This window comes from Amaranthus tricolor, chromosome 15, assembly GCF_026212465.1.
Source record: "Amaranthus tricolor cultivar Red isolate AtriRed21 chromosome 15, ASM2621246v1, whole genome shotgun sequence".
Taxonomy (NCBI): domain Eukaryota; kingdom Viridiplantae; phylum Streptophyta; class Magnoliopsida; order Caryophyllales; family Amaranthaceae; genus Amaranthus; species Amaranthus tricolor.
The window spans coordinates 1,393,383-1,414,535 of record NC_080061.1 but is presented as its reverse complement, the minus strand read 5'-3'; the positions used below and the strand labels follow the sequence as shown (position 1 = coordinate 1,414,535).

The window sequence follows — 21,153 nt, the reverse complement described above, 5'->3', positions numbered from 1 at the left end:
TTAAAAAAAGTTAGGTGAATTTCGTAAAAAAGAGTTGTAATAATATAATTAAAATACAAATAAGGTAAAAATCAAGAAAAAAACAAGATACGAATGCATATTAATTATTCCTCCATTTCAACATACTTGTAACGTTTGGTTTTTTATGTTGTCCAGTGTATTAATTTATTTCTTAATATCTTTAATTATATATAAAGAAAAATTATAAAATATTAATATTATTATTTTTTACATTAAGACAAATTAAACAAAATTTCACTTAATTATATTTTAACTTATAAATTAAATATTTATTATATAATACGAATGATGAATGAATAATGTCATTGTTCTGTTGCAACTAATTTAATAAAAAAGGATGCATTTTGGGATATATGGAGTAAGACCAAGGTTTTACCCCAAGGAAGAGGGTGACGACTTTCTACCAATAGTGATAAAGCAAACAACACAGAAACACCATAACAACCTCATAGACATTAGACACATATAGTATCACACGTACACATGTCACGCGCTTTTTTTATTTATTTATTTCTTATTAGATAAATTTTGTATTAATATCGTCTCATTAATATGGGTTAGCTTAAAAGCTAAAAAAGCTAATTTCCTTTTTAGTTTCATAATTTTTTCTCTAAAATTATAGTAGTTTAAGTTTTTAAGCTATTTTTATGGGCTCGTCTCACGATGAAATGGTTTCATACAAGAGTTGTTAGTATTATTATTATTACTCCCTTCTATTTTTAAAATTAGTCTCATATGACTTTTCATGTGAGTTTACAGGACCACTCAAAAATAAGAGAAAAAGAGTAATAAGTAAATTGTTAAATGGTTCTTCATTAAATTAATTATAGTAAAATAATATGAGGAAAGGTAATAAGGTAAAAACACATATTATAAATCAAAATGAGACTATTAGAGTGATTAAATCCTATTTGAAAATGAAACTAATAGGAGAAATAAAAAGGAGAATTATTATATTAAATAAAAAATAATATACAACTGTCACACTTTGGTATCCTTAGCAACTAAGCAAAACATGAATAATACTTTACGTTTAATACAAACCTTCTTCAAATGTGAACTCAGCGAAAGTCCTAGAATATCCATTACACTTCTATATCATTTTATGGAATCAAGAAGACCATATTTTATCCTCAAAATATCCAACAAAAAAAGTCACATTATATGAAATCATCCGAAAAATAATATAACCAAAATTTTCGTTTTTGTATAATACACTATCGCAGTAAAATCCATCACATTTTCACTCAAAAATATCCATCTTATTAAAGTTCAAGACAAATGTGGTCCAAAAAAATAGACAAATAAATTAATATTCCCCGTTCATATATAATGTACATTTTCCTCATAATTTATATTTATTTTCATATATTTTTATTTATAATTATTGATTAGTTTTTGACATTTTAAATTAATTTTTACGAAAAATTATTTTAATTTTCCTTAAATTTTCCACCTATTACACCTTTTTTTAAAAACTTTTTATTCTTTTTAATGATGAGACTTACGTAGAAAAGGAAAAAATGTCGTTGTCGTAATTTTTTTGACAATATTTATAAATTCATTTTTATAAATTCAAATATAAGTAATTAGCTTAGCCGTAAAGATAATAACAGAAGAGGTCATGGGATCAAACCATGCCTTTTATCTTTAATATTTAGGATAAATCTTTATCTTCTCATAATTTGAAAGAGTTATTATATCCATTTATTAATAGATTATCTTTTCTATGTTCATTGAACTTTTAGATTTCTCAATCTGAGAATTTGAGGTTTCAATTTAAATATTATTGTTAAGGTTTTTGATCAACGATGTGAAATAATAATGAAATCACGATCATCGTAGATGTTATATAACATCTAAAAAAAATTTAATATTTTTTTATATTTTATTTAATATTTTATTTTCATTATTTTTTTAAAAAATAAAACTTGCTATGATAAGTCATTTGATTATCAAATTTATTTTAATCAAATACTCCCTCCGTTCCTTTTTGATCTTCCACATTACTATAACGGGTAGTTTCAAAAGTTTTTCCACTTTAGAATACTTTCTATTTTTAGAAAGTTTTTATCTCACTTTTACCCCTTAAAATCCCCCTTTTCTTTTAATGTACCCATTTTCTTTTATTTATAATTATTTTCTCTCTCATACTTCCAATACAATCATTACTTCACACTACTATTTAATTAAAATAATACACACTACAACCTCATACTTCCAATACAATCATTACTTCCCACTATTATATAATTAAAATAATACTCACTACCACCAAAGATTCTCTTTTTCTTAATCTTTGTGAAATACCTAAATAGGAAGAACAAATAGGAACGGAGGGAGTATCCCTTAAAATTTAGATTATTCGTAATTAATTATTAAAATATTGTAGGTAATTTTTGTTATATTAATATTAATATTGAAAAAAAGATTAAAAATGTGTTATGACTCATTCCCAGAGTCTCATCTTCTAGATAAACAAAATCCCTATCAGAAAACGCGTTATTGCTCACCTAAACCTCCCTAAATTACTTCCAAATAAAAAATCAAATCCAAAACTTCCTTTTTCATTCTACAGTTTCCTTTTGCTTTGACAAATTTACACGCCATCATCCCCACCATTTCCTTGAACTTTCCTCATTCACATTTTCCTTTTTTTTCTTTTGTATATAAACTTCCTCTTCTTCCTCTCCACTCATTTGATAAATCTTTCTCATACATACCCAACAAAACCCAACAATTTCTTACCCTTTTCCTTTACTTTACCCTTACTTTTTACAACATAACCAAATGGAGAACAATAATCAACAATCTTTCTACCAATTTAGTGATCAACTTCGTGTTCATACATCAAATTTAGCTAATCTTTCCCTTAATGATTCCATTTGGAGTGTTAATTCATACCCATCAAAGAAAACAGAGAATCGGAGAAATTTTGATATTCGGGTCGGAGGAGATATCGGAAATGGTAGTATTGAATCCAAGTTTAACAACAATCCGGTACCAAACTCCGATTTTAACAACTCATTCAATGATGGGTGGAAAGTTGGATCCGGGTTCGGGTCTGGGATTAATCTTAATGGTGGATTTAATAAAGGGATTTATTCAAAGGGTGTTAATCAGGATAATCAGTTTTTGAAGGGGTTTAATGTTAATAATAATATTGGATTGAAAGGGCATAAAAATGTGAATTTAAAGGGGGATGATAATGGGTTTGGAGGAAAAAGTGGAAAGAAGAATAAGGAGGTGAAGAAGGAAAATAATAATAATATTAGTAATAATAATAATAAAGATAATAATAATGGGGATGGTAAAAATGGGGTTGATAAGAGGTTTAAGACTTTACCACCATCTGAAGCACTTCCCAGAAATGAAACTGTTGGTGGGTATATTTTTGTTTGTAACAATGATACCATGGAGGAAAATCTTAAGAGACAACTTTTTGGTATGTTTTTTTAATCTTCAAGATTTGATTTTTTTTTTTTTTTTTTGTTATTTTGATTGTGTTCTCTTTGATTTAATTACATATATTTGATTAAAAGTTACAAATTATTAATTTAAATTAAATATTATTACACCTTGATATTCAGTAAAAATTAGTTATTATCACAACCATAACTATAATTTTTATCAATCTATAAATCAATTTTTGTTTAAAATTGGTCAAACTCATTAAATTTATTTAAATTTTAAGTATCATCATTATCATATCCGGTTATGATGAGGATCTGAAAAGGGAGGAGAGACAATAGTTTATATAGGAGAGGAGAATGCGGTCAAAATTCCTTGTTTTGATTTATTTTATCTTGGATATATAAGTAAACGACGCTTATTTCTCCCCAGACTTTTGATTTATTTTATTTTTTTTATTTGTTTAGTTTAATATTATTTATTTTATCTTTTTGTAGTTATTTGCCCAAATAACTCTTATTGTTTAAGATTTTCTATTTAATTTTCTACGTGATAGCTTTTTTTTAAGCAAAATAAACTATAAAATCAATTTTCGGTTAAACTCACTAAATTTTGCAATATTTAAGTTTTTTAGGTGACCTTTTTTTTTTTTGAGACATATAGCAAAATTCAATAGTATGGAGGGCAGTATTTGCAATATCTTTTGTAATACATATATGGACATTGGTGGGTATGAGTTAGACCTATATAAACATCAATTTGGTCCTTATTGGAAAACATGTAAAATTAGTTAAACTTATGAAAATTTTAAAATTATATAGACTGAAATGAACGTGAATTATAAAATTATATTTAACAAATAGAGTTGGATTGTTTTTGACTTCATATATTTGCCTTATAAGTCTTCAAACAAATCACTAGATAGCAAAAATATAAGCATACATACTTAAAAAAAATGAATGTGAAATTATGAAAGATAATATTAATGACACTATAGTAATAATTAAATTTATCTACTAAAAAATAATAGTTCAAATTTGAGTTTGATTCATTAATCTTAGATTACAAATATATTATCCCAACTATTGACCTATAGTAATTTTTGTTATAATTATGCACTCTTTAAATTATACTCATATTAGTAAGGGGGCCAACGCCATAATTACAAAAGATCGCAATTTCGGCAAGGGGGACTGGGCCTCCGCCGGCCCTTGGTGTGGCTTCGCCTATGGTCTTAATTACTTGTTGTATTACGGTTATTAATATTATTTATCGTTTAAAATTATTTTGTATATTGCTAAAATATATAGTTAAGTAGTATAATTATACGCATATTTTCATAAAATTAAATTTTTATAATATTTAATTATGTATAATTCAATATATAATGGATCAAAATAATACATAATACATAAAAAGTTAATTGTAGCAAGTATAATAAAACGGAAAAATTATATAAAAAATAGGAATGTTACTAATTTTTCTAGGGTGTGTGGTGGTCGTCTTTCACGCTCTAATAGCTTTGGTTCCGTATAGTTGTAAAATACATTGATCGATTTTACATTTGTTGCACTTTCTCTTGTCACTTTGCACCTAAAAAGTGTATTTAAAAAAAATTAATAATACAAAGTGAAAAATTTGGGATTGGTTTATTGTTTCTCAATGTGTTGTGAGTATTATTTTTTGTTACAAATTTAGTTGTATTAATTAAGACATATGATGTGGTTAGAAAGTAGCTAGTTTAAAGTATTTTATGGTTCATCGTTGTCATTTTTAAAAGTGGTTGAAGTTAGCAAGATGTTGATGTACTTTAATACTTTTTTTCAGGGTTGCCGCCACGTTACCGGGATTCAGTGAGGCAGATTACTCCTGGTCTACCCCTTTTTCTTTATAACTACTCCACCCACCAGCTTCATGGTATATATGAGGTCAGTCACCTTTCCAATTAATTTTCTACTTGGTTTGTACTTTTTGGTTACTCTTTTACTTTTTATTTACTTTTCACTAAGTAACTAATTATTTCGTATTGTTGGTCGTATAGGCTGCCAGTTTTGGAGGAACTAACATTGATCCATCCGCCTGGGAGGACAAAAAGAATCCTGGTGAATCGCGCTTCCCTGCTCAGGTAGCCTACAAATCTTCGTCTTTGTTTGCCAATTTTACTTGCGGTGCTTCATGTTATCTAGTTAAGCCTATCCTTTATGTTGCTATTAAGGAATATTATTGATCTAATACTTATGGAGGAGCTTACAGCAACTTCGTTGTCTATACGCATAACCTCTTAGACTGTAAAATGGGATTGATTATAGGTCGTTTTCAAACTATAACTGCATGAGGATTTTACTAGACATGATTAGTGGTGTTTAATGGGCCGGCCCAGAGATTGTTGGCCCTACCTGGTATAAAAATGTGGTCTGGCCCGACCTGTTATGAAATTGCCCCGACCTGACCGACCCCATTGAACACCTCTAGACACGATCTCTTGGAAGAATGTGAAATTCTAAGCGCTTGGGTGATTTGACCATTTGTGCAGCTTTGAGTGTTTAACATAGTGCCAAGTCTTGGATGTGGTTGTAGTTGTGGTAACGGAAGCATAAGTACAATTGCAGTTAAATGTGATGGTTTGTGGTATTCCAGCCTTCACTATGACATCAAAAAACCTTTACAGTGCTGTAGTGTGTGGTGTCACTGCCCGTATTTTGCACTATGGTATCTAGAATGTACATTATAAACGAAATTAGGTCTGATTACTGTTGTGTTGCACACGGGGTTATATAGTCGTCGGTTGGTTGCTAATCCTCTGAATCTACTTGCAGGTGAAAGTCCAGACTCGAAAACTTTGTGAACCTTTAGACGAGGATGCTTTCAGGCCAATCCTTCATCATTACGATGGTCCAAAGTTTCGCCTTGAGTTGAGTGTGCCAGAGGTACTTACTATTTACACACCAACAAATTCATTTCTTGATTCTTATATTAGCATTTGCCTATACACGTTTGCAATTATTCGATGTAGTTCTCAACCATCTTGTGTTTTCGGTGTTTACAGGCACTTTCACTTCTGGATATTTTTGCCGATAACAATCATGCTTGAGAAAAATACAACCCGAGTTTAGCGGGTATTCTTATACAACACAGATTAAACTTTTCTACAAGATATAACATCGAAAGAGAGATAAATAGAGAGGTAGTAAGCAAGTACATATGTTTTTAAGCGTGATGAAAGTTCGAAGACAAGGAATGCATACAAAGTAGCGAGAATGTGTGAGTTTGTAATATAAGTATAATAGTACATGGTTAATGTCATACATTTTGTAAAATGGGCATATAGATGTCGTATGTCGTACATGGTTAAGGTGCGAGTTTGCTCGTATAATGTACGTACGATCGGGCAAGATAAATAAGTAGTTTGCATTATAAGAGCTACAAATATGTGTTATTTCCTGGTGCCAAGCTACCACAAAGGAGTGGAGTTGGTGCTGCTGTACTAACTTATGCATATTTGAGGATTATATGGTTGTTTAAATTTGATATGTTTTATCTAGTGTTCTCCAACTATCATATTATAAGTATAATGCAAAGGGAGTTTGAAATATTTTGTAAAATATATTTAAAAAGCTCATATTGCAGTTTACTTGGTAAAATAAAATTTTTAAAAAATATAATATAGCAAACTTAATAAAACAAATAGACTAGTTGGTCAACTACTCTTGTGAGAGACCGTCTCTCAAAGAGACGATTCCAAAATAAAAAACTAATATTTTTATTTTCTCATTAATTTGTGATAATTGGCCTATTGAAGAAGAGATTGTCTTTAACAATAATTTGTGAAAGTTAGGAGCTATACATCTAGACTTGGGTTTGAATGTTTAAAAGTCGATGAGTGAGTCTAGTTTCTATGTATGAATTACTAATCAAATTTTTATCGTAATTCTGTTTAAAAGTCAATTTTATAAAATATGGTGAACATTATTTATTTTACTAAAATTGTAACAAATTAAAGGGAAAGAAATAGGCAGAAAAAAATTAGCCACAGCAAAATATAAATAAATTGTGCACGCACATAACTCAAAATTAGTTCAAAGTATTGGGCAGGAATTAGAAAAAATTAGTAAGAAAATAAGAATAATGAAAATATTGGGTTTTTACCAGTCACTGAATACCTAACTAAAGAATGGCATACGGATAGTAGTCTGTCAGCATCAGGAAGGAGTATGGACTAAGGATTTGTGGGTTGATGTTAATTGTCAACTATCAATTGTTTATCATAAATGGCATTCTTCTATATTACGCCACGACTTATTCAAACTTTGATTATTACATGCTTTGGAAATTTAATTAATCAATTAATAATTATTTAATTATAATTAATGTTTGTTTATTAAAGTGATAGATCAAAGGAAGATGAGCATTATGTAAGAATCGAACTTATAATATTTTAAAAAAAGTAATGCTTGCATTTTAATGAGACAAGTTAATTAAATAAAAACATCTATTACCAACAATCCTCAAAAATGGCAACTAAGAACTAAGGAGTAAGGGGTGTTTAGCATAATGACTTAATAGACAATTTTAGCGTTTATTTGGCATAAATAGATGCTTGGGAAGTCAAATCATTCAATATCTTTTGGTGAATTAGTTGGTTAAAACAACTTGTTATGAATCGGTTATTATTGAATATGGAGCAGTGTATTCAAAATTAGCTGATAAAACCAAACCAATTGATAAAATTAGCTGATCAAATCAGTCATATTATTTAGCTATCAGCCGTTTGTCAAACACCTTTAATATTTTTCAGGTGAGAATTTTCTTACAAGAGATTTTTTTTAATTATATAATGATTCTACATTTACTGTATCACATAGAATTAACGAAATTCAACATGTGTTGGCCAAATTTGAAATTCTATTAATCAGTTACTTCCTTCGTTCTTTAATGTTCATTTGGAATATTTCATTTTAAGGAGAGAAAAATTTGATTAATGATTTTGACACGTATTTAAAAGGTAAAATATATCCATATAAGATCTCGTTAGATTCATCTTAATATATAATTTTTTATGTATTTTTTATAATTTTCTTATTATGAGTATTTAGAGATATTAATGTTTAAAATTTGCTTTGAAAATTATACAAAAAGTAAATAGGAAGAACAAAAAGCGAACGGAGAGAGTACTATTCAATTCCTTTGAGTAGGGATGGACATGGTCTTTGACTTGAAGTATTTAGTTTAAGGGTTTGGATTCACCTATTTTTAAATTTAAAGGGTCCGAATCGAATTTAGGTCTAGGGTCTATGTTTTTGAGACCCAACTCTAATCCCCTATTGACCCTTTTGCATTTATATTTTTTAAAAAATTATATATAAGTTATAATGGATATTTATTTATTGAATTTGAAACTTTGTTATATGTTGAAAATTGAGTGATTTGAAACTTTGTCGATTTATATAGTGAAATGTGATCGCTATATTATGCTATAAAAGTCAAACGAATTGATAAATATTTCATTTTAAGAACTTGAATTTAAGAACCTTTAGATATTTGATAGTACAATTAGTATAAAGTATTAGAAAATTCTTATTTGTCGAATTTGTTCAAATAATTTTATACGAATGGACGAAAATAACATAATACTCTCTCCGTTCTTTTTTGTTTGTCCACTTTAAGAAAGAGAAATTTAAATTAAATGTTTGAAGTATATATTGAAGATAAAATATATTGAGATCTTGTTAGATTTGTCATGACTTAAAGTTTTTTAATATATAATTTTTATAATTTTTTATGATATTAAGACTTAAAATTTGCTAAAAAATACATACAAAGGTCAAGTGGATAAACAAAAAGGGAAGAAGGGAGTAGTATTTTTAGGGAAAAAAAAGTTTTTCAATGTAATCCAAACTCTAGACTCCATACCCTAAGGGTCTAGCGCAATTGGGTCAGGGTTCAAATATTTCGGACCCTATATTTTTGGATTGAAGTTTGATCGAGTCTAATAAAAGAAATAAAGTTTTGATTTGGGTCTCGGTTAAATTGGATCCAAATTTAAACCATACCTGATCTTTGACTTTACCTCATTTTATATAAAGCTTTTTTTAGTCAAATGTGATGAATTATAAAGGATAGAGAGGGTATAAAAATGTGAAAATCTATATATCATGTGCCTAATTTAGGCATATTCTAATTCAACCGCATACATTCTCCTAAATCCTGAATTCCTGATCTAATCTTCACATGCGCAGGTAGGCAGCGGTTAGGTCTTACTCCTAAGTGTTTTATTCAGCAAAAACAAGTACTAGTAATACCTTCGATTGACAATATAAACTTGATTCGAGACTCGAATTCTCAAAAAAATAAGTTAAACTTAATTTAAAATGACTTAACTTAAAATATATAGAGTGTGTTTGATTCAATTTAAATTGAGTCAAGATAAAATAACTTGAACTATACAATTTTGACGTTGAATTACACTTATAAAATTTACTTTAATTTAATTTAGTAATACATATATTATTGCTTTACTAATTAACTCAAAAATTGTTACATTTGATTAAAATTCAAATATTAAACTAAGCAGAAATATAATTGATATGAGTTTATTTGGTTTAACCTTAATTCTATTAGAGTTCATTCGAATCACACTTAATATGAAATAATGTGGATCCTTTTTTTTTCAAAATTGTACACGAATCTTTTATTAAACTTTTTTACAGATTCTAAATAAAGTTAATTGGAAAAGATTTTAAAAGTAATATTGTATATAGTTTCTCAAGGAAAAGTAAGAAGTATTATTTGTGATTAATTTTTTTGTGTCAAGCAAGTATATATTTCAATTTATTTATATGAAATGTCTAAAGTTGAATATGATCATATAAATAGTTATCCAAATTGTCGCAAATTTGAAATTTTATTCTCTCACAAATTAACAACACAAGAGTCAAGACAGAGGAGGTGGAATTAGCTTATCTTTTTCTATCATATCTTCAATAATCATAGAGGACTATTTATTTAACCTATGACAACGTTATAATTTTCTAAGTCATACTAGTAAAATTTTAAAATTCTCAAAAAATAAAAAATAAAAAAATTGAAGATAAGTTTGTAAATTAAATTTAAGGAAAAAAAGCATTTATTTTGTTTCTTCCGTTACATAATTTTTTTGAATACCCAATAACTAAAAAATTCAACAAATAGCACAACATTTTCTCAAAGTGACATTAATTTATACTACTCCTAGTCTCCTATCACTATGTATTAATAATAAATAAATTCAATACGATGTATTTGAAATCAGTTAGAACTTTTTTCACCGTATAACATTTTATTGATTTAATAATTATAAATAAGACACTCGATTTTCAATAAAAAAATCAGCCAAATAATTTTATCGATTTACAATTTATGTGTTTTTATTTTTTGCTAATCAATATATCTAACATTTGCAAAATCATATCCGTTTATATTTTTATCGACTCTTCTTACTAATTTACAAATCAATAATGTCATCGAATTTATTTTTCCTAAAAGACAAAATAAATATTAAATATCAATAAAAAATGCATTTTAAAATGAGATGATATGTTGTGAGACTATTTTTATTGGGCTGGCCCATGTACATCAAACCCATTAAAGTGATTACTTACAATTTCAAAGTAATTAATTAGAAAAATAAACTGATTATGTGAATTTATTTTATCCATTTTATGGTGTGACGGTCTTATACAAGACGAGATATAAAAAAAAACCACATAGTATTTATTGTAAAAATAGAGAAATTATTATTCCAATAAAGTATAAATTATTTATTACATCCCAAGAGTATTTACTGGCATTTTTTTTATGCTAAGTAAAGGAGTAGGCTATATGAGCATCAAACTTAAAATTAATTATTTTTTAACTAAAACAAGACTTGATTGTCATTTAGTAGCACTTTTATATTCATTATTTATTAATTAATCCTCTAGACTTATAGGTGAAGTTAAACTACCCTCCCCTGTTCCCCAACGGTCGATACAAACATAATTTTAATTAGCGCCGCACATATTTTCAAACTTAATTGACTCCCTAATCATCCAACATTTCCCCTCAAATTTCTCCTTCCCGTGACATCCCAATTGCAAATATTTTCAATTCCCCATTCTTAATATAATCCCTTCTTCTTCTTCTTCTTCTTCTTTATCCTTCAATTACTCTTCAAACCCAGAATAAACACAAAATCTTTCAATTAACCACAAACAAAAATGGGTAATTGCAATTGTTCACTAAAAACTTCCCCAACAACACCCAAAAAATCTCAACATTCATTCCAAATCATGACGGATTCAGGTCGGGTTATCCAAATTGACGGTCCAAAACTAGCTCAAGAAGTCCTTGATGATTATCCGGGTTATGGAATTTACCAAAGAGGTCATTTAACATTGCCATTGTTTGAGGATGAGCTTCTTATTAATGGTCAAGTTTACTATCTTTTACCATTTGGGTTGTCAAGTAGTAAGAACTTAGCTGAAACGACGTCGTTGAGCTTTAGGAAGGATCAAAACTCTGCGTTTGAGGTTTTGCCGTCTAGGGGAAATGGTGTATGGAAAGTTAAAATGGCTATAAATAGTAAAGAGTTAGAGGAAATGTTGTCTGATAATGCTGAAGCTTTGATTCAAATGATGAGATCCGCCGCGAAATCGTCGGAGAAATCTCCTGAGAGGAGTTTTAGATGGAAATCAATGGGTTTGATTGCTGCTGGTCTTAAAAGTCCGGTAGTTTCTAAGAGGTTGACTGCTTGTTAATTCTTGGAATAAAATAATAAGTATAATTTTGTTAACGACAATCTATTTATATTTGATTCATAAAGTCGATAAATGTAATATTTGTTTTCAATTGTAGGTAATTCTCGAGCTAGGTTTTCACCGGCCTCAACATCTATATATTTTGATAAGATTATGACCTTCTTCATTATTTGCTCTATGAACGGAAAATACCGAGTATGATGATAGCAAGGAAATTGTGTGTAATTATGTGGTTTACATGAATGATAATTAATAGTCCTAATTCCTAAAAAAAAATACCCTGTTTTGACATTATATTAATACAAGTTTATGTTATGAAAATTTGATTAGCTTACAAGTAGCATTCATTTTATTGTTGCTTTACATATTCTTTATGTACAAATGATGATTTAAGGTTGAAGGGATAAGATGGTAGAACAAATAAATTTAAAAGTTATACTTATACGATGATTCAGCAAGTGTGACTCATGAATATTAAGGAAATACCTTAGAAACATAAAAAATAAATTTGGATTTTATTATATATTTTTTCTTAGATGTATAGTAGAATAGTAGTAGTGTTTTATTTAGAAAAAAATAACTTAAAACATAGCAAGTATTTATATAAGGTAAAAAAGTTACCCGAATAAAATTTACATGCGGAATCAATCCAAACTAACACAAAAAATATGATTTGAATTGAAATAAAATATAATAATTTGGGTTGAATTGAAAAAAATTTTTTCGTTAAATTTGGCCTAAAAATCTAAAACAAAAAAAATCTAATTCAAATGCATGAATGAGACGATCTGACAGTGAGATCAAGTTCAATTTTCAAACCAGCTAAACCCTTGGGTTTGGTGGTCTCATCTCATTTAAAAGCTAGTGAGAGATCGTCTCTCGGTGAGACACCTTAAACAACTAGTCTATATTCTCATAATATGTATAAAATAAATTATTTAATTATGTATAAGATCCGATTCTCGATGACACCGTTTCATATAATAATTTACTTAAAATAGTATGACTTCCATTTGGGCTTAGGAAAAATTGCAAAAACTGGGCCACTTTTAAGTTCTAGTGCCAGGCTACCTTCAGTTGAATCAAAAGTTGCTACTCAAACCTACTTCAATCAGATTGGGCCTTGATCAGTTAGTGTTTAGTATATCAGCTCGTTTTGTATGAGACCATCTCACCATGGGACGGGTTCATATAATAGCCCATTTCTTCAATTGATTACTTTAATATCATAAGTAATCGTTTTAAGGTTATGAGTAATCACTCTAAGACTAAAAAAAGTGATTATATTAAAATTATAAGTGATCACTTTAACGTTATAACCGATCATATAAGACAAAAAATATATATTGGGCCAGTCAATAGAGATGGTCTCACCAGCCCAATAGAGATGGTCTTACCATGAGACCGTCTCATTTGAGAATTAATGTTAGTATATATCAAAATATTTAGTGAGAAATTAGGGTACGATTTCAAATGAAATCATAACATGACAAGTCTTTTGATGAGTACATTACAAATAATAGAATTTTGGGTTATATGACATTGACTTTGATATTGACTTTTATTGTAACTTTTTGAACCAACTTAATAATGTAATGTATGGATCTACCACAAGAAAATGTTCAAAACTAGAAAGAATTTTGTATAAGTCTGAATAACAAACGAGTGAGTAAACCTTAATTTATATTTTGTATGTCTACTAATTATGGTTAATAAGCTTACAAACACGGCTAATCATGAATCATGCTAAGATGTTCAGTTTTCGAAAAACGTTTTCTTGAAAAATTATATACAATTTGAAGTGCAATTTTCTTTTGATAATAAAAAATGTAATGAGTATGATGATAAAAAACGCAAGAGAATGATCAAGCATGATCTAGAAAAAAATCAGATTGGGCTTGGATCGAATTTATGACTTAAATTGTTTAAAAGTGTTTAGGCCCATATTATTGAATCCCGAAACAAGAAAATTTGTATTTCTATGTCCCAATATCTATGGAATACACTCCATTTAGGGGTTGGCACACAATCAAAGAAAAAGGTGAAAGTGGGCATTTCAGCGGACAGTGGCCTATTTATATTATAGGTGGGGTCAATTTTTTTTAGTGAAGTAATTTTAAATTGAGAAATTTCATGTAGTGATTTTGAGTTTTTGGTTTTTGCACAAATATTTTTTTAAGTTTACATGGTGATTTTGAGTTTTCAATTTTTCTATGTTAAGTATGTTGTCAAATTAAGTCTTTATTTCGACTGAATTTCAAAATGTGTGGTCATTTAGGGTGATTGCGACGTTTGTTTTTTTGGAAAAAATATCATTAACTTGGGTAAAAATAACACAAAGTTAACAAAAAACTTTCCTTTTGTCCATCACGTGAAAGAATTGAAAGGTCTAAGTCACTATGTGGACTAAAATAAAAAATTTACAAATTTAAATTTTAGCCTGAAAGTCATGAGTTTGATTGCAGTATTAATGTCCAAAGACGGCTGAAAAAAGGGTAGAGAATTTTGGTGTAGCCCTAGACACCTTATCATCAATTTTCATGTAATGATGATCGTTACAAATCTTACATCCCTTCAAAAAGTTGTAATATCTAATCCTAATTAATTGGACGATAAAGAGGTTCTATTTCTTATAAGTTGATAAACATTTGAAATTTTTAGTCTTCAAATAAAATTATTACGAAACTTTTAAAATAAAATATAGCATGTAGATATGAAGAAAGTAGTTTTAGACTAAGAAGATATCAGAGAAACAAAAAGCATAAAGAAACTTTTTAGGGTTGCAAGTTGCAACAAATTTGGATTGATTTAATTGAAAGACATTAAATGATACGACCCACAACCACAACCACTTCATCTTTTGTTAGTTCGTACCATGATAGCACTGTTGGAGTATAAAATATTTCTATCTAATAGTTGCCGCAATATATCATACACAAATTAACACAAATTATTATTTGAGATTCTTTTATAAAAGGAGCGTTTTAAATGGGTTGGTCTATTATTAATAAGAAAATAACTATAGAAAACTTGCGTTGTGTAATTTAATTTGAAGTTGGTGTTATAACCTATTGAAGTTAGTGTTATAACCTATTGAAGTTGGTATTGTAACCTATTAGAGTTGATATTATAACCTATTAAAGTTGGTATCTTCAAATAGGTTATAATACCAACTCTAATAGGTTATAACACCAACTCCAAATACCAATTTTAATAGGTTATAATATCAATTTTAATAGGTTATAACACCAACTTCAATAGGTTATAACACCAACTCCAAATAAGACCAAACGCGCGCATTAGTTTTTAGATTTTTCTTTTTTATTTTATTTCATTTGTTAGGCCCGAATCTGAAGAGTCGTCTCTTATAAAAACGGTCTCTCAGGAGAGGCGCCGAAAATACATGACTAAACTTATTTTAGCCATTTATTTTAGCTGTTTACTATATCTATTAGAATTGAATAAACAAATTAATCTAAAATTCTTTTTGTTCGACACGCAATTATAATACGAAAAAGAAATTTGCTATCAAACATATAGGAGTATATAAATTTAATATATGATATATTCAATTTGGTTCAAATTATTTGAACACTTATACAATAATATTATTATGCATCAATCATCAAACAATATTGTTTAGCTAATCAATAAGAAAAATATAGTGAAATAGAATTTTATTTATTTCCGTCTATGCTTATTTTTATAATTTTAACTTTTATAATTTTTTATTAATCTAAAGGTTATTGTCCCTTCATTTGATAAGTCAAAGATTTATAGCTTTTAAGTTTTAAATTATAATGGATTACAGTAATATGACTCATAAAATCATAAACACACACATACTGATAATTTATATTCGTTGGGATATTTAACCTCTATATAAGGTGCGTTAATATGACTCATAAAATCAAAAACACACACATACTGATAATTTATATTCGTTGGGATATTCAACCTCTATATAAAATGCGTTTTACGATGAGTCCATCTTATACTAGAATTTGTTTATAATCAAATGCACTTTCATTTACATGAAATAAAAAAGTAAGTTAAATATAAATGAGAATCAATAAAAAAAAATTGAATAGTAACTAAAGAATTGAGTAATTTATGTGAAGTGAACTAAAAAAATAATGCAAATTTCACATCACAAAACAAATATAAAAGTTAAAGTAGTTGCTAACCCCACTTTAATTTAAGACATGATAGTGTTGAAGATATTTGGGGCCCAATGATTAGCTTGGTTTGTTTTGAAAGTTTAGAAATTGGAGAAAATGTGAACGGCTTTATAAGTCTTGAACTCTTGATATTCAACTATTTCTAGATTGTTTGTTGAAAATTAAAATTTTAATGACTGTATAAACTTTAATTGCAATGGATATTTTATAACTTTGATTTTTCATTAGAGGATAATTATTATTTCTAATTTATTGATTTTACTACAATGTGCGTTCGATAATTTTTTATGTTTTGGTTAGTTGAAAGTAGCTAGAAATATAAGATTAAAAAATAATTTGATGCTAGATGCACTACCTTATCAGTTGTTCTCTATGATTTGCAAATGAGGTTTTTTTTAAGGGAACATAATAATCGAATCGAGTTATATCTAAGCAGCATGATTAAATTGTATGAATAATATTAAAAGCAAATTGAAAATTAATTAAAAGAAAGTGACCAAAGTCCATTATTTTAAAAAGAAAAATGAGATAAAATAATAAAACAATTTAAAATAGAAAATGTAAAGATGAGATGAAAAGGGAAATAGAGTTTTTAAAAGATAGTATTAGAGAAAAAGTTATGATATAAAATTGTAGCAAATTAAATGGGATGATTAATTTCATATACATTTACCTTGTAGTTGTTCGCAAATGTGTAAATGACAAGTTTTCTAATAAATTCATGGATCAGCATACTTTTTTTTTTTTTTTTTTTTTTTTATGTAAAAGTTTTGTGACTGGTACTCCATTCAATTTAGAGTAATTATCATATTTTTTTGACATAATTTTTTAATTACTCATAATTTTTATTTATTTTTGATCTATAAATTAAAAATAATAGTCTAATGAGTAAATCTTATTAACACACATTTTTTTATAAAGTATAAAAGAAAATAGTAGAAAAATTGCTCAGAATTAAAGGAAGTACTAATTATTTACACAATTTCTACAGAGTTTAACCTTGTCATGTCAAAGAATTAAATCAACCAAGAGCTTAAGTTTATGGTTGAGGCCCCATGATAATGTTATATACTCTAACATGCTCTATCAAACGAGTGCCCTTTAAGTTAGAAGTCTGGATGCAACACATCTCTTCCTCATACCTGATGCTTAATATTCAACTTTAAATGAGGGTGGTTAACATTCAAACTAGTGACCTCTTATCACTCTAACTTCTAATTCCATGTCAAAAAATCAATTCAACCAAGAGCTCCAACTTATGATTAAGGCCCCATAACAATATTATATATTCTAACATGCCAAATTACAATAAAAAAAATTATTAAGAATTATAAACCTATAGTCTATAACTAAAACTTCAATATACTTATATACACGTTTGAATTGACATTTATAGAGATTGGAAAGTACATAAATTAGCACACTTTTATGCACGCTAATTTAATCAAATATTTTCGCTATTATTTTTATATTTTATATTATCTTTTTAATTTCTAATTAAATTTCTCTATACTTTAACCTATTATATTAATTCTTTAATTTCTGTATTATTTAATAATAGAGATAAATAACTCGGATAAAATAGTAATTTAGAATAAAATATATAAATGAACATAAAGAGTAGGTTTGGGGAACCCTTTTTAGAAGGTGTGTCCCATTCTCATGCTGGTGCAAATAGGGAAGAGTGGGATCTCTATTCTTTCAATACTATCTGCTTTTGTTTGTTTTGTATTAATGAAATAATTTTATTTTAAAAAAGTGAACATGCAATATTGTATAATTAATCACACGTGAAAATAATCGTGTGCCTTTCAGTGCATACAGTACAGGCTAAGAATAGAAACGTAACACAGTAGACTGTTTAACTAAAAAAAGGGAATCTCCCACATGATTGGAAGAGAATTTAGAGCTGATTTATAATCTTTTCAAGTCCAAACAGACAAAAAGATCACGCATTATCTTGGGAGCACACAACATTTAGTTAGTATAAATAAGAGATGATTGGAAAATAGATTTATAGAATAAACAACTAAAGTGAGGTTTAAAAATAATAAAATGTCTGATCTAATATTAAGAAGTGAAGCTCTCTTTACTAAACATATAAAAGATACAGATGTTAAAGTTCGACTCTCTTGGCCATCCAAGCATTTGGATATCTTGCGTCGTTGGCATAATATCAATCTCAATGATAATCCCCGACTTGATTTTGAAAATATGAATGTCTTTGAATTTGATGTCTACGATGTTAATCGTATTAAATATCGACTTGGTTGCACTATTAGAAGGATCACTGACCCTACCAAGCCCTACTTCAAGCCGGTTATTTCTCGTGGTTGGAAGAGGTATACCTTTTTACGTCATTATTATTTATTTTTAACTTTTTAGGATTTGTAGATAAATACTAAATAAAAATGTAAATATGTTTAGTTGAAAGTTTCATCAAATATTGAAAATGTTTATTTAAAATAAAAAACAATAGCTTTATTTAATTCGTTTTTCTTTTTTTCTTTTTTATTATTATTATTTTTTTTTGCATAATATGCAATTATGCATCACACTTTTATTATCACTTAAATTTGATTATTTCTCCATTATTAAATTATACTCTCTCCATCTTATTCATTTTGCATTAATTGTCATTTTGATCCGTCCCACTCAACTAGAGTCATTTTTATGTTAGGACAATGACCCATCACTATTTTAATCTTTTCCAATATAATTTATTCTTTTTTTAATTTCATCCACGCAATTCAATCTCTATTTTCATTTATTAGTAATATTCACTTTTTATACGGATGGATTTTTATAAGAGATTGAATATCATAATATCACTTTCTTTTTAAAAAAAAAGAATAACTAGATTTTTATCCTTTGTTCAAAGTCTTACATATGCGAATTATTTTGTAAATACAGGTTTGTGAAAGATAATCATATAAAAATAGGTGATAAAATTACTTTCTACAAGAATTTGGATCCCTCTTCATCCGGCCAGGTGCCGTTTATCATCCTTGTGAACGTACAATAGAGATTAAGGTATGTTTTGATAAGGTTAACCAAAAATATATATAGCTTAAACTTAGTTATACTAGCTAGCTACTAACTAGTACATTTTCTATGTCATGCTTTTGGATTTTAAGATTAAATTTAAATACTCTTCGCTATCGCTTTCATTTTAGCAAAAAATATTTCTTTGAAAAAGGAGCAAAATTATTTTATTACTCATTCTATCTTCAAGATTTTCTTTCATTTGTCGGTCTTGAATAAGAGAGTCAGGCCGTGAAACATTAATTATGGCCCATAACTCTCAACTATTAAAATATTGTTTTTCTATTATTTTTTGGATGGGCTTGGGACACAGATCCTATTAACTCTCTTATAGGGTCGACCCTTTAATCCATACATTTTATCTCTTTAGTACCATTCACACAATTTAAGCATTTTTATTATTTCGCACAATTTAAACATTTTTATTATTTCGCACAATTTAAAATACATTTTTCTAATATTGTGTCATTTCATATTGTTGTGAATTCATGGCCAGGGATTGAGGGATAGAGTAATATGTAGTGAGAAAATTAAGATAAAATGATAAGTTGAGTAAAGAAATATGTATATTTGACAAAGAAAAATCGAGTTTGTTAAGATCAACACATAGATTAGAGTTTGAGATCATAAAAAAAAAATCCGTATGACCAAATTAAAAGGCAATAGTGGATAAAAAAATATATCAAAATAAAATAGTGAGGAGAGCAAGTAATTAGTTGATCATTTGATTTGATTTGTTTTTGAAGTTTGAAAGATTTAATTCGATATTACTACTTGAAAATACATTATTTAATTTTTAAAGAGTATAGAGAAAAAAACATAAAATTACAATGTCTTATTCTTGTCTATCTCTTTAAATATGTTACAAACGTACATCAAAACAAGTATTTTTGAATATTGTATATCAATTTAAAGTGACAAGAAGATTATAAATTATATAAGCTCTTCTGCAATTTTGAAAAAATGTTTTCGACCATATATTTATGTTTTATTTACTATTAATGATATATATATATATATATATATATATATATATATATATATATATATATATATATATATATATATATATATATATATATATATATATATATATATATATATATATATATATATATATATATATATATATATATATATATATATATATATATATATATATATATATATATATATATAAACTCCTTCAATATTTATTTTTTATTAAAATATTGCAGGAACGAAGTGGCTAAGGAAAACTTAATCAAGTACACCCACTCAGAGTAATTTCTATGAAGCTTACAAGTTAATGAATTATGCTTCAACACTATAGTTGACGCCTACATGGATGTATAATATGCTACTTTCGTCCATTATATATATATATATATATATATATATATATATATATATATATATATATATATATATATATATATATATATATATATATATATATATATATATATATATATATATATATATATATTATTTTATGTGAGAGAAATGTAACATATAATATTATGATTTGTATTTTATTTCTTCAACTGGTCATATTTTCAGTCAATTAATTTAAAAGTTTTTGAGTCTTTGCGTATGTACAAGTATTGAAAATTGAAATATATATATGCTATGCCTTTAATATATTTATTTGGCGGATGTACACTATAACCTAGAGTAGCATAGGCTACATATTTTCAAATTTTCTAGCTTATTTCTTCTCTTCATAAGATGGGCTCAAA

General features: G+C 27.3%; 3 protein-coding genes across 3 annotated transcripts; all 3 read left to right on the top strand.

Moving 5' to 3' along the window:
- Window positions 1–2,483: 2,483 nt before the first annotated feature.
- Window positions 2,484–6,973, top strand: LOC130800891 (B2 protein). The gene is made up of 5 exons (XM_057664614.1): window positions 2,484–3,466; window positions 5,260–5,360; window positions 5,474–5,557; window positions 6,249–6,359; window positions 6,479–6,973. The coding sequence occupies exons 1-5, from the start codon at window positions 2,812–2,814 to the stop codon at window positions 6,521–6,523; spliced, it is 996 nt and encodes a 331-aa protein (XP_057520597.1). The 5' UTR covers window positions 2,484–2,811; the 3' UTR covers window positions 6,524–6,973.
- A 4,562-nt stretch (window positions 6,974–11,535) lies between these two features.
- On the top strand, window positions 11,536–12,480 carry LOC130800890 (uncharacterized). The gene has a single exon (XM_057664612.1). It carries the CDS (start codon window positions 11,667–11,669, stop codon window positions 12,204–12,206), a length of 540 nt encoding a protein of 179 aa, XP_057520595.1. The 5' UTR covers window positions 11,536–11,666; the 3' UTR covers window positions 12,207–12,480.
- A 5,956-nt stretch (window positions 12,481–18,436) lies between these two features.
- LOC130800889 (uncharacterized) lies at window positions 18,437–20,783 on the top strand. Its single transcript, XM_057664611.1, has 3 exons — window positions 18,437–18,729; window positions 19,301–19,420; window positions 20,650–20,783. Exons 1-2 carry the CDS (start codon window positions 18,443–18,445, stop codon window positions 19,410–19,412), a joined length of 399 nt encoding a protein of 132 aa, XP_057520594.1. The 5' UTR covers window positions 18,437–18,442; the 3' UTR covers window positions 19,413–19,420; window positions 20,650–20,783.
- The last annotated feature ends 370 nt before the right edge of the window (window positions 20,784–21,153 follow it).